The 13,777-nt window shown below is 34.1% G+C and overlaps 2 protein-coding genes and 1 long non-coding RNA gene across 3 annotated transcripts in view; 1 reads left to right on the forward strand and 2 right to left on the reverse strand.

Annotated features, from left to right (window-relative positions):
• LOC103863213 overlaps positions 1–13,777 on the forward strand; it is a 743,758-nt gene that overhangs the window by 412,677 nt on the left and 317,304 nt on the right. The window lies entirely within an intron of this gene.
• Positions 496–1,407, reverse strand: LOC117133748. The gene is made up of 2 exons (XR_004457751.1): positions 1,324–1,407; positions 496–1,286 (listed from the first exon to the last, which is right to left on the reverse strand). It is a non-coding gene; the product is annotated as an uncharacterized LOC117133748 (long non-coding RNA).
• On the reverse strand, positions 5,032–9,184 carry LOC103863181 (beta-hexosaminidase 1). Its single transcript, XM_009140940.3, has 15 exons — positions 8,488–9,184; positions 8,325–8,408; positions 8,213–8,248; positions 7,813–7,924; positions 7,648–7,718; positions 7,440–7,570; positions 7,323–7,339; positions 7,131–7,179; positions 6,752–6,852; positions 6,585–6,644; positions 6,474–6,507; positions 6,260–6,358; positions 6,120–6,179; positions 5,793–6,043; positions 5,032–5,395 (listed from the first exon to the last, which is right to left on the reverse strand). The coding sequence occupies exons 1-15, from the start codon at positions 8,857–8,859 to the stop codon at positions 5,220–5,222; spliced, it is 1,653 nt and encodes a 550-aa protein (XP_009139188.1). The 5' UTR covers positions 8,860–9,184; the 3' UTR covers positions 5,032–5,219.

Consider the following 13,777-nt stretch of genomic DNA (forward strand, 5'->3'; position numbering starts at 1 on the left):
AACGCACCAATTTTTAACCGCAGAACCAGTCGTACAAATCTCTTAAAACCGCTAGAAACCGCAACCACCCGCATCCGCAAACTCCCGCAACCGCAACCGCAACCGCTGCGGTTAAACCAGTCAGGCCCTTACTTAATTAAACTGTTTTCTCCTGAGCACGTAATAGTTGAATTCTTTATTGAAACGCGTTGAATCTATGAAACCAATTGAATTGCTCTTCCAAAAGTTAATATGACTCCAGTCAAAAAATAATAATTAAAATTTAAAATTACCTTTTCTCATGTTTCTAATTTCTACTTTCTAAAGAGGGTAATAAATTACCTTGGAATTTTGGAATTTTTCACACATAAATTAAATTATTTAAGTTTATTTCTGTTGTGTTGTGTTTGTATATTGTTTTCTATGTTTAAATTTAGATCTGAGTTTTAATGGTAACATTGCGAGAGCATCACCAATAATAAAATAATTACTTAATATTTTACGTTGCAGAATATAAATCATTTTTTGTTTGATATTTCTTTGATAAATCATTTTGGTTGATTTGGTTAGTTTGGAAAAACGTTTTTAATACTGAACAGTGGATTTACTACCACCCTGCCTAGTTCGAATTCGGAATATCTTCGGATTTCGACTAATAGTGAACGAAAGTTTCTTTTGATATTTCAGAGTCAATTTTGCTACATACTTTTTTTTTTGAACAAAAAACTTTGCTACATACGGAGTATTTTATTAAGACTTGCAAGAACCAAAAGAAACATGATGAGATTTCTATGGTGGACATTTTTAATAATCTTTTCCCGTGATAATTGACAGTAATGATTGTTGTTTTATTTATTCTTTATTTTTGTCTTGTTTGAAATATTAATTTGTTTTTATTTGGAGAAAAAACAAAGAAACTTTTTCTCAAAAAAAAATAAAAAATTTCTTGCATAATAATTATTTTCTGTAACTTAGTACGTACTACGTAACTTTGAATTTTACATAGTAACCACATTTATTAACATTGTTTATATAAATGTTTACTCACTACATATTTTTGAAAGACAATTTTGTTGTATAATGAACACAGTATATATAAAAAAAATTAAAAAAATATATTAAAAAAAGAACACAGTATATAAAATTATATACCATACACATGTAAAAGATACAACTAGTAAAACTTTATCAGGCATACACTTATAACCAAAAAGGTATATCCATTTACTTGTATTTCTTGCATTTTCGTGATTATTTGCAAAAATAGTATGTGCAATTATTTATTTAGTTCATCACCAAAGATAAACCTTTCACTTTTTTTTTTTTTTGTAACTTAAGATAAACCTTTCACTTACAAAAATGAAAAAAACACAATAATAAATTTCATAATTTGTTAGAACTCACTCTATAACATTTAGTTTACTTAGCATCTCCAATGTAACTCTATTTTTTCCTCTATAATTTACACAAAAATAGAGTAATTCTATTATAGTGTAACTTTTGCTCCAATGGTGTTACTCTATAATAGAGTTACTCTATTATAGAGTGAAATATAGAGGAATGTCATATTTTACTCTATATTTGGAGTGAAAAAGTGACATTCCTCTATATTTCACTCTATAATAGAGTAACTCTATTATAGAGTAACACCATTGGAGCAAAAGTTACACTATAATAGAGTTACTCTATTTTTGTGTAAATTATAGAGGAAAAAATAGAGTGCCCTTGGAGATGGTCTTAACCAATAAAACACCAATACATGAACCACGCACAACTCTACGCAATCCAACGACTTTAAACGATTGGGGAGCGAATAAAACTTCATGAACATCGTTTGAAAGAAAATATAGGAGTAGAACTAGTCAAAAACATATCAATCTCATGTGATATTTATATAATATAACGTTGGATTTTCTTGAGAATATAAGGAAGTCGTTATAGATGATGTTCTTTGGTCAATAATTGTAACCTACATGTCGACGTCAATGCAATAGATATCTCTTCTTTTCTTCCCACATTGCTATAGATAATAATGTATCTACGAGTTTTGATCAAAAAAATAAATAATGTATCTACGAGAAGAGGCCTGAACTATATAGCTTTTGTACTATTATTATTTAACCAAAACATATAAGACTTGACCGAGTAGTGAGTACGTGTTTAATCTCATATCTACGTTTACGTAATAGAATAAAACGTTTACTAGGTGATAATCCGCGCCGTGCGCGGAATGAGTGACCAAATTTTTTTTTTAATTTATATATATTAGAAATTTTATATATGGAACAAAAGTGTGAATGTATATATAATGTAAGCTTAAGTGTTTTTTTTTTTGAAAAAAAAATTGTTTTGTGTAATTGGTTATGTGTAAATTAGATTGATGTTATTTAAAAAATAGGTTTAATCGTATGCAATAACTTTTACTAATTTATTATGAATTTAAGATAAAACAAAACATAGGAATTAGGAAATAAAATTATTGATTTCATAATAAAAAATTATGATATAATATTCAAAGAAACATATATAATAGAAAAATAAAATACGAAAGAAACAAATTTTAAAGAAACAAATAAAAAGGGGTATAGTGAGTCAATGAATTGTAGAAGGCGTATATTTATATTAAGAAATCATTGCTCATGTGGTTAATGAAACATAAAATAATCACCGTAATTAAAGAATATATTACATATATGATTTCACGTAACTTGCGCTCCAATCGTAATCGCAACTTACCTTAATTTTGTAAATAGTTAAATCAAACTTCCATTATATGACACAATTAATAATAATAATAAAATTCACGATTATTAATTAATTACAATAATTTGAATGCATAATCTAACTTCCTTATATACAAAAGTTAAGTTGTTGTTTCCAATTTTATAACTATAATCGACGTTATATTATGACCAAAAATGATCAAAAATAATGGTCCACGCCTTGTTACCAAATTCGTAATTTAAAAATATATCAAAGTTATTAGAAGTTTCCTTTTAACAATCATTAATCACGGTTGTGCTCGCAAATCACGTTTCTTTAATATCACCCAGATTTGAATTTGTATTTTTTAATTCATGCTATTAGACAACATGATTTCGTAACAATCATTAAATGTGATAAGTCCTTAAATGGAATTATACAGGTCATTATAGTTAGACATTTAATTAATTTGTAGATACTAAGTTAGCCAGTTTTCTTGAATTAGACTATACGTAGACATTATACTTAGATTGTGTCTAACTATCTATAAAATTCTATACAATATATATAATTGTATAACTATATATAAAATGGTATACAATATTTTTGTCTCAATCTATTTAATTTAATCATAGATATTATAATTTTAACGGTGATATTTTGTTACATGAAATCCGATATATATACACATAATGGTATAATCTGATACATCATGATTATAAATTGATCATGTGCATATATATATATATATCTTTTATTTAACTATTTAACTATAAGAAATATAATTTATAACATGTATATATCGACAATGTACCAAAAAATTGTTATCTCATATATAAGTAACTTTGTAAGTATAGGAAATAATAATAATAACTAGATACTGACCCGTCCTTTCAAAGGGCGGGTATTTTATCTATTAAAATATCATTTTTTCAATTTTAATATTATTTCTAATTAGATGAGGATGTGTTTCAATATTTTATTATCTAATATGGTTTTATTTTTAATTGTAATTCTTTAGTGCGAGTATGTGTTTGAATAGTTTATTATCTAATATGGTTTTATTTTTATAAATTGTAATGTAATTTATGTGTTATTAGTAAAATTGTGTTTACACATATAGGAATGCAATCCGTTGTTTTTTTAATTCTTAAATATATCACATATATTAATGTGTTTATTTCTTAAATATATAATCTCAACTTAAAAATAAAACAGGCTTTTTATGATTCTAAGTATAGATATTTTATACAAATTGGCATAATGGGTTAATATATTTGTTTATCTCTTAAATGTATTATCCCTATATAAAAAAATAAAACAATTTTTAATGATTTTCACTAAATATATTTTAAACAAAATGAGCCTAAATGGTTCAATTTGGACCTATCAAATGGGTTTTAAATTTTTGTAGATCATTAAAGATATTAAAAATAATAATGGTATATTTTGTAATTTTTTTTAAAAGTCAAGGGCATAATCCTAAGAAGGATTTTGCTTTAATAGTATAGATAACAACGCATTAAACATGAACGTCAATGTTTTGGTAGTCATTGTAATGAAGAAACATATAGTATATTAGTAAAGTTATAATCTAATGATCAATGGCAAGTAATGACAATTATTGTAATTAGTCTAGTTAACAAAAGGTTTTTGAATATAGAGTGTGTGAGAGCTTGTGGTGATGCCACATAAGAAATGGTAATTTTGATAATAACATTAACTAAATGTTAGTTATCTATAATCCTCCTCAAATAATATAAAAAGGATTTTCATACAGAACTATGATATTTGAATGCTGTAAGCTTTTTTCTTAAAACCAAAAACGTAAATGCTTTAGAACACAATTAATACGTTTTTTTTAAAATGTAAATATGCGAACGCATACGCAAATATACAAATCCAAGCTTACAAACATCGACACAAATCAACGTCGTAGCTATGTTTAAACACCAAAACAGGTCCATGTTGTTTTGATGATTCATATTTCAACATTATATAAGACCAGTCCAAAGAAAACTACAATAATGAGGTATGCTTTCAGCAGAATGTAAATAAATTCCAATGCTATATGGTATTCCGTCTGTTTAATAATATAATTTTTTAAATAAAACAAAAAAACAAAAAATTATTATTTTCCAAAAAAAATATTATATAAATTATAAATTAGAATTAGCTCAACCAACCATTTAAAAGTCTCTGTAATTTAACTAGTTTTGCATTATCCAATAAGTATAAAATTTCATAGAAATGTGAACGACTTATATTTTGAAACAAAAGTTTATTTCTAAAACAATTTACAGTATGAAATGGATAGAGTAACTAATATGGTAGGAGCATTCTTGTATCAAGATCAAATCATCGAAAAATTCAGATGTTCTCACGATTGATTATTGTTGCAAGGAAAAACAAAACACTACTTTGATTTTGAGTTATCAAGAAGAAGACAGATAAAGAAAGAACAAATGCAAGAACCAGTTTTCAGACAAGAGACATTACATATAATACAAATTAAAATGAGATGATACGATTTGGAATCACTGAGCATAGCAAGAGCCAGGTCCAGAGGGTGGTCTTCGTGCGTACCAGTTATCAACTGGAGCTGCTGGAACCCCACGGTTATTCAGTAAACACCTGAAGTAGTGTAAACGAGGCAATGCGGTTAGCGTTATGTTTCCCTTTGACACAGCTTCTCTAGTGCTCCACATCCGTTCTGTTCCACCAAAGGTTCATCAAAGTAGAGGTGAGTGAGACCAATAACTTTTCATGGCTAAAGATCACTATAGAGTTTAGGCGTGAGGATTTTGTTCGAACCCAACAGAAATAGCGGAAATAACCAAAATTAACCAAACTAACCGAACTAACCGAAAATAACCAAATTTAACCAAGAATATCCGATTTTTAGAAAACTGTACCGAATTTTAACTGGAACAAAAAACGATTATTTTCAAAAATAACTTCAGAAAAAAAAACAAAATTAACCGAATACCGAACCAATTTTGTTGGTTCACTTCGGTGGGATTGTGGCCGAACCGAATAAACCAAAACCAAAAATACCTGAACCGAAATAATCGAATAAACCGAAACTGCATGCCTAATAGAGTTTTTACCTGAAGCTGCTGCAGCTCTAGGCCAAATTGTCTGAAGTACAACGGATGTATCAGCTGTTTCACCCCACATGCAAACTTCTCCACCAATCACAAGCTTTTGCTGAGAAGGATCATGGATTCCATTTAGAGGCTCGGTGTTGTAAACCTCGTCCCATGGGACATCTAGATGGTCGAGGTACCAATATCCTTGGTTACTGAAAATGCATCTGAATCCTTTTGCTACCGCCTTTTGACATATATCAGATACTAGCCTGCAACGAGAGCAGCTTTGACATAAACGAAGATTCATGTTGTTTTTTTATTACATTGGTATTGTATAATCTTTACCAGTTTTGCACCACGGTCCGTGGATCAAGATCTTTTCCGAATGAACTGAATGTTTCTTCCCTGAATAGTCCATTCATAATCACTACATCATTATGTGACACATAATGCAACTTAAGCCACAAACATTTTTGCTATTGTACCAGTTGACGGGTGTCCAGTTTTTAGATATAGCTATCTGTTGTGCTCTGAGTACAAAGTACTTATATGCGTCCTTAGAAGTGAAGTTGCGACCATGAAGCCTGCAGTTGAGAATCATGGACAGATATATATTAATCAAACTATAAAGATGACTTCAAAGTTTCTCTTATAAATGAAATGATGAGTGACATGAAAAGAAGAGTCATGTGATTGTACCATTCCTTGACATGAGTTGTGTTCTTCCAGCAATCTGCCAAAACATGCAACATTTAGTCTTTTAAGAGTGACTTAAGTATAAAAAGGAAGTAGAGATTTGATCAAACCAACCTGTATTTACTTCATCACCGCCCAAGTGGAAAAACTCAAATGGGAATATCTTTCTCATATCTGTCACAATACCGAGATGAGATGCGTGATAGGAACATATGAGAATCAAAACATGACATACATAATTGCATAATACTACCAAAATGAGTCAACTAGTTGAAGTAGACCTGCTAAAATGCCAGAGATCACATCGAATGTAAAGTTCTTAGTAACGTCAAGGGGCTCTCGGCAAGAGGGAGAGGGCCAAAGATCAGGGTATCCAGTTCCCCTGCATTGAAACGCAAACCATACACATTCAAAGAGTGATGATAAAGATAATGATAGCTCAAGTTCTCAAATCATATACACACCATAACATGTACTTGAGCATAAGGAGGAGTGTAATAACACAAAGTACATCCACATTTTTTTTAATATAAACTTTAAAGCTCAACAATTAAGATCCTATGCTACTAGGATATTACAACCTCTGCTGGAAGATAAAAACCTATGTATGACTAATAACAGTGTGAGATTGAGATAGAGGAGTAAAAGTTTTATTAGTACCATGATTCAGCATGGCCAGGAACATCTAGTTCAGCCATGACGTTAATACCTGCATGAGATGTAATCCCAACCATTAGAAGCATATGATCAAAACAGAAACCGTTTTAAAACGATTCTCAGCTATAACCCCAACTATTAGGAGGTGCTTGCCATTACAGTCATGTTAGGCTACAGAGTTAGTCAAGAAAGTACCTCTCATTTTGGCAAACCTTCACAGTGGAGATCACAAAAGCGAAGAACAAAGAATATTAGTAAGTAAAAAGAACTAAGCTTCTTCTTCTTTTAACACACTAAACTTAAAGCCATTACCTGACAATCTCAGAGGCATCCTCAACTGTATAACGTTCCCATCTCGAATAAGCTCCTTTCCACAGATTAGGATACGTAGGAGTCTCAAAAGGAAACGATTGCTCGTCTACAATGTGCCAATGCAGGACGTTCTACCTCACATAACCGAGTAGTGACGAAGTTAGAAAGCATGGTGTAGCCACATGAACAAACAAGCATGAAGTCTTACAAGTTTAGCGAATGACATAGATTCAATGATCTGCTTGATAACATCAACTGGTAGAAAATGTCTTGATGTATCTGCAAACGTAAGAAGAAGCAAGTAAATAATTACATTATCTATCGTGTGATTGAACAGAACAATAGAGAGACAGAGATATTGACTTTAAGTTACCTATTAGCAAACCACGGTACTGGAATCTAGGTGTGTCTTGAATAAACCAGGGTGCTTTATATATTTGCACAGATTTGGTTGAGTAATCAAAAGCACACAACTGGCTAAACGTCTGCAACATTCTCATTAAAAAAAGTACACAAAGAATTATCAAAAAAGAATCCATCACATTCAACAAGAAACAAAGCAAACAATTCACAAGTTCAAGAATCAAAACATAGAAGTACATGTAGGAAGAGAAAGATCATAAACAAAGCTACCAATCAAACAAATAAAAATAAATATTCTCTACACATATAAGATAGACTCTATACTATACGGTTATCATCAAGATGGAGAAACCCATCTCTAACATATCAATTAAACCATTTTAAAACATTAACACTAACTATTTACATACCTCCAATCCTCTAAGAGCACCATACACAGTATTAGCCTGAAACCAACAACCAAAAGAGATATTAGAAGAGACTCATAAGTCAGCATATGTGAATGCAAAGTGAGACTCAAACCTCAATGGTGGCAGCTGCTACAATAGATAGCTCATTCTTCTTAGACACCATCAATGTATAACTCTCATCCACACCCAATTGAAGCTGATCATTGAAACAAAAGAAACAAACCAAATCTTGAAAAGTGGATTCATCAAATCAAGATTCTATTTTACTACTTTACCTCTTCAGAATCCGAGTGAACAATGATCTTGAGAGAAGTGATGTCATACTCAACCATACTCAGGAACCTGATTCTCGTCAAGAGAGAAGAAGCTCTATTGTAAGCGTGCTTGAAGATCATCCCCATGTACCTGTCGAATGCAGCTCTAACGATCGGAGATCCGCCGCCGTTTCCAGCTACGGTCAGAGAAAGGGAAGGATCCATCGAGAGGGTTTCTTCTCCGGAGGTAAATTCCGCCGGTAATGGCCATAGATAAGGAGGAGAGTCTTGGTGAATAGTCACGGGAGACGGCGATGGAAGAGATGTAGTGATGGTGATGGATAACGAGAAGAGTATCAAAAGGGTATGACGAAGAGGAAGATTCAGTGCCATTTTTGAGTGTGTGTGTGTGTGTTTGTCAACGACACAGGGGATGTTTATTCACATGAGAAGATAGATTTGGATTTTTTTTTTTTTATGCTGTTTTGATTTTATTACAGGAACCCTCGAAGTCATCAGCGTCATGTTTTTCGGTTAGTTGGGTGGATGAATGTTCTTTACTCTAAAGTTTGACTTTTTCTACATGTTCCTTTCCAGGTTCGGTTGGGTAATTCGGTTCAGATGGTTGGTTTTTGGTTAGATCGGTTTGTATAAAGGTTTATCATACTGAACCGGAAATTTTGATTTGGTCCGGTTTGTGAGGAAGCATGCTCTTTAACTCAAAGTTTGACTTTCTACATGTTTTTAGTAAGCTTGTGGGTTCAGTTTGTTCAGTTAATTCGGTTCAAATGGTTTAGTTTTCGGTTAGTTCAGTTTACACAAAAATTTACCAAATTCGACCGAAAATTTCGATTCGGTTCAGCTTGGTATTTGGTTAGTGAGGTTTTTGAAAATTTCTATCAAATTCAATTTAATTTTTGGTTATGGTTAAATTAGGTTTAGTCTGGTCAACAATTTAGATAATTTTAGTTAATTCAGTTATTCTAGTTTGAAATTTTGGTAAGTTTAGTTTGAAATTTGGTTAATTTTTTCAGAAAATTGAACTAACCAATAACTGAACCCAATTATTTTTGTAGACTACCAAATTAAACTGCTAATAGCCAAATAAACCAAAAAAAAATTGGTTTGGTTCAGCTGGTTCGGGTTAAAATCCCTGTTGGGATATGTCCTAGTGACTATGAACTGCTTAGCTTTAACCAAAGTAACAAAGTATTGAATAATAGGTCTCACGATCTCAATATTATAGAACTCGAACACAGATGATAATCACACAAATAAGAACTCTTCTTATTAATCCCTTGAGGAAACTAACTCAAAACCTCAAGCTCTCAAACTCATAAAACTCACACCAATATCCTTGACTCGACATTGGTTTATATATCACCATATTTATCCTAATCCTAATGGTAATCACTTATATTTAGATATCTCCTAAATATACTTTTATCCTTATCTCTAAGAACTATAAAACCCATTAGTATTAGGACTTGCTTCTTTCTCAAGTTATCTTCATGTTTACTCCAACATTCTCTCCTTTAAACTTGAAGTTCTTCTCTTTCACATCATGCACACCAATGAGATCTCGCATTTCTTTATACTTGACTCTTCCAAGAGCTTTGGTTAATATGTCTGCCTTTTGCTCTGTTCCTGGTATGTGTTCTACCTCCATTAATCCCTTCTCAACACATTCTCTTATAAAATGATACCTTGTATGGATATGCTTGCTTCTCCCATGAAACACCGGGTTCTTTGTGAGTGCGATTGCAGACCGATTGTCAATACGTATGACAGTCTTCTCACGTAAAGCTCCAATGATCTCTTGAAGTAAATCCTGCAACCATATGGCTTGTCTAGCCGCCTCAGTACCTGCCATAAATTCTGCTTCGCAAGATGATAACGCAACTGTATCCTGTTTCTGAGAGCACCACGTAATAGGGCTATTTCCAAAGTAGAAAATGTGCCCAGTTGTGCTTCTGCCATCATCAGGATCTACATTGTGACTTGAGTCACTATAGCCCACCAATCTTGCCGCATTTCTTCCAGCTCTTTCAAAGGTAATACCGTATGATGTAGTACCTTTTAAGTATCTTAGACATTGTTTTATTGCCACACCATGCGACACTCTTGGACTAGACATGTATCTACTCAATACCCCCACACAATAAGATAAATCCGGTCTCGTATGGAGTAGGTACCTGAAACAGCCAATGATTTTCCTGTATCCCGTTGCATCAATCTCCTTTTCTTTCTCGGATTTCTCAAGTTTCAGACCTGCCTCCATAGGAACATGGACGGGGTTACATTCCCTCATGCCTGCTTCTTCTAGAATCTTCAAAGCATAACGGTTCTGGTTTAGAGTGATCCCTTCATCATGCTGTTTTACCTCGATCCCAAGGTAATAGGTTAGTCTCCCAAGGTCACTCATCTCAAACTTGCTTGCCATCTCCCCTTTAAACTCATTAATCGCTTTTAAGCATGCTCCGGTCACGAAGAGATCGTCAACATAAACCGCAACTATTAACACCTTGCCTTCTACTTCCTTTTTGTAAACCGATGGCTCCTTGTGACATCTTGTGAACTTAAGACCAAGTAGGCTTTTATTCAACTTGTCGTTCCAAGCTCTAGGAGCTTGCTTTAATCCGTACAACGCCTTCTTTAGTCTATACACCTTTTCTTCGCTGCCTTTTACCTCATAACCTTCTGGCTGCATAACATAAACTGTCTCCTTTAGTTCTCCGTACAAGAACGCAGTTTTGACGTCCAAGTGGTGTATTTCCCAACCATTAGTAGCTGCTAGGTTGATGAGCAGGCGTATAGTCTCGATTCTCGCCACTGGTGCGAAAACTTCTTCGTAATCTATTCCATAACGCTGGACATAACCCTTTGCGACGAGCCGTGATTTATACTTATTGATGCTTCCGTCCGAGTTTCTCTTGATTTTGAATATCCACTTTAAACCTATTGCTTTTGCTCCCGGCGGAAGGTCCACAAGTTCCCATGAGTCGAGCTTCGTGATTGATTCCAGTTCTGCTTCACACGCACGTAACCATTCTTTGTGTTTCATAGCCTCCTCAAAGCTCTCTGGTTCCTCATTTAGGCACATGAGTAGTCTTTCACCTTCTTCCTCAGCGAGGAACAATACATAATCATCTAGATACTTAGGTTTTGTACTAAGTCTCTGCGACCTTCTCAATCCCATAGGTTCATCCTCGTTACTCTCATCATGATCTTCTTCACTTTCATTAATATCTTCTGCTGAAGTACCACTTTCAAGTTCTTTGACTGTTGCTTTTTCCTCTGTTTCTACCGGCTCTGTTTCTTCTATGCCGTGATTTCTAAATACTCCAGTTACGATTTTGAAGTTTCCTGCTTCTCTCTGGTCTGATGAAGTTGAACTCCAATTCCAACCCTTTGTTTCGTCGAACACAACATCTCTACTCACGACTACTCTCTGTGTTTGAGGGTTGAGCATTCGATACGCCTTAGAGCCGGGTTCCGTTCCGAGATGAACCAATATACGGGACCTATCATCCAACTTCTTCAGTAGTTTTGCTTCCACCTTTGCATAACCTATGCACCCAAAAATTCTCAAGTGACCAATGTTAGGCTTTTTAGACCGTAATGCTTCATAAGGTGTTTGGTTTTTTAATACTCTTGTTGCTATACGGTTCAAGAGATAGGTGGAATGCCTCACTGCTTCGCCCCAGAGATAGTTCGGAACGGACATGTGCTTCATTATGCTTCGCGTCATCTCCATCAATGTCCTGTTCCGACGCTCCACAACACCGTTTTGCTGCGGACTATATGGGGCTGTAAGGTGTCGTCTAATCCCTGTCTCATTACAGTAATCGTTGAACTCCTTTGACACAAATTCTCCTCCTCTATCAGTTCTAAGTGTCTGAATTCGCATCTTTGTCTCTCCTTCCACCAGTGTCTTAAAGGTTTTGAACTTACATAATGCATCGCTTTTCTCCTTTAGTAGAGCTATCCACATGTATCGCGAGAAATCATCTATGAGCACAAATATATATCGGTTTCCTCCACTTGTGGTTGGTGTAATGGGGCCACATAGGTCGCCATGTATAAGCTCAAGTGATTTTGTTGCTCGATAGGAGGTAGATTGAGGAAACGCATGTCTTGCTTGCTTTCCAAGCAAATATGATCCACACACTTTTGCTTCTACATCAATGTTTGGTATCCCGGTAACCAGTTCTTGTTTCATCATAGATTTCATAGTCTCGACGTTTATGTGACCTAACCTTGCATGCCATCTGCTTGATTCGCTTGTCTTGGTGGAGAGATAGCACATTGTTTCTTTCAACCCCATTCTTACCTTGTATAGTCTATTCTTGGATCTTGTTGCTTTTGCGATTAACTTGCCATCACGATCATGCATTATAAGATCTTCTCCTTTCATTCTTACATCGCATCCGGACTCTGTGGCCTGTCCCAAACTAATGATGTTGCTCTTCAGGTCTGGGATAAAATAAACTTCTGTTATCTTCCTTGGTTCCCCATTCCTATCAGTGAACTCTATCGTCCCTTTTCCTTTTATGTTGATGCGCGAGTCATCACCGAAACGCACTTTACCAGTAATAGACTCATCAATGCTTGAAAAATAGCGCTTGTCTCCACTCATGTGATTGCTTGCTCCGTTGTCAAGATACCAAACATTATCCTCACAGTTGCTTGATTCATACGTACTTGGTACTATCTTTCCTTCGTTTAAGTAGACTACCTCGTGCATCATGAGCTCGTCTGCTTCTTGAGTCTCATTCTGTTCTGTTTCTTGTACCTCTTGTAGCTTTAATTTCAACTCTGGACATTGAGCAACAAAATGTCCGACTTTGTCACAACGGAAACAAGTAATCCTTGATGCATCTCTTGGTCCATTATACGCTCCTCCATTGTAACCTCCATTATATCCTCCATTATATCCTCCATTGTATCCTCCATTGTATCTTCCACGACCTCGTCCCCTGTTCCAAGAGCGTCCTCGACCTCTTCCTCTGGAATCATTACTGGAATCACGAGTCGACTCTCGAGATGATTGAGAATCATTATTTGCAAACATCAGTTTGCTCTGATCATCTTGTGATTCATCTTCATCTGTCACTCGTTCTTCATATGCCTTTAAACGTCCAACAATATCTTCAAAGCCAGTAGTCTTAAGATCTAAAACTTGCTCTAGAGCAGCCACAATATGGATATATTTTTTCCGTGGTAAACTCTTGAGAAATTTCTTTACGAGTTTAGGTTCTTCTATATCTTCCCCTAATGATGCTGACTTTGATGATATCTCTGCAAGTTT

This window comes from Brassica rapa, chromosome A04, assembly GCF_000309985.2.
Source record: "Brassica rapa cultivar Chiifu-401-42 chromosome A04, CAAS_Brap_v3.01, whole genome shotgun sequence".
NCBI lineage: Eukaryota > Viridiplantae > Streptophyta > Magnoliopsida > Brassicales > Brassicaceae > Brassica > Brassica rapa.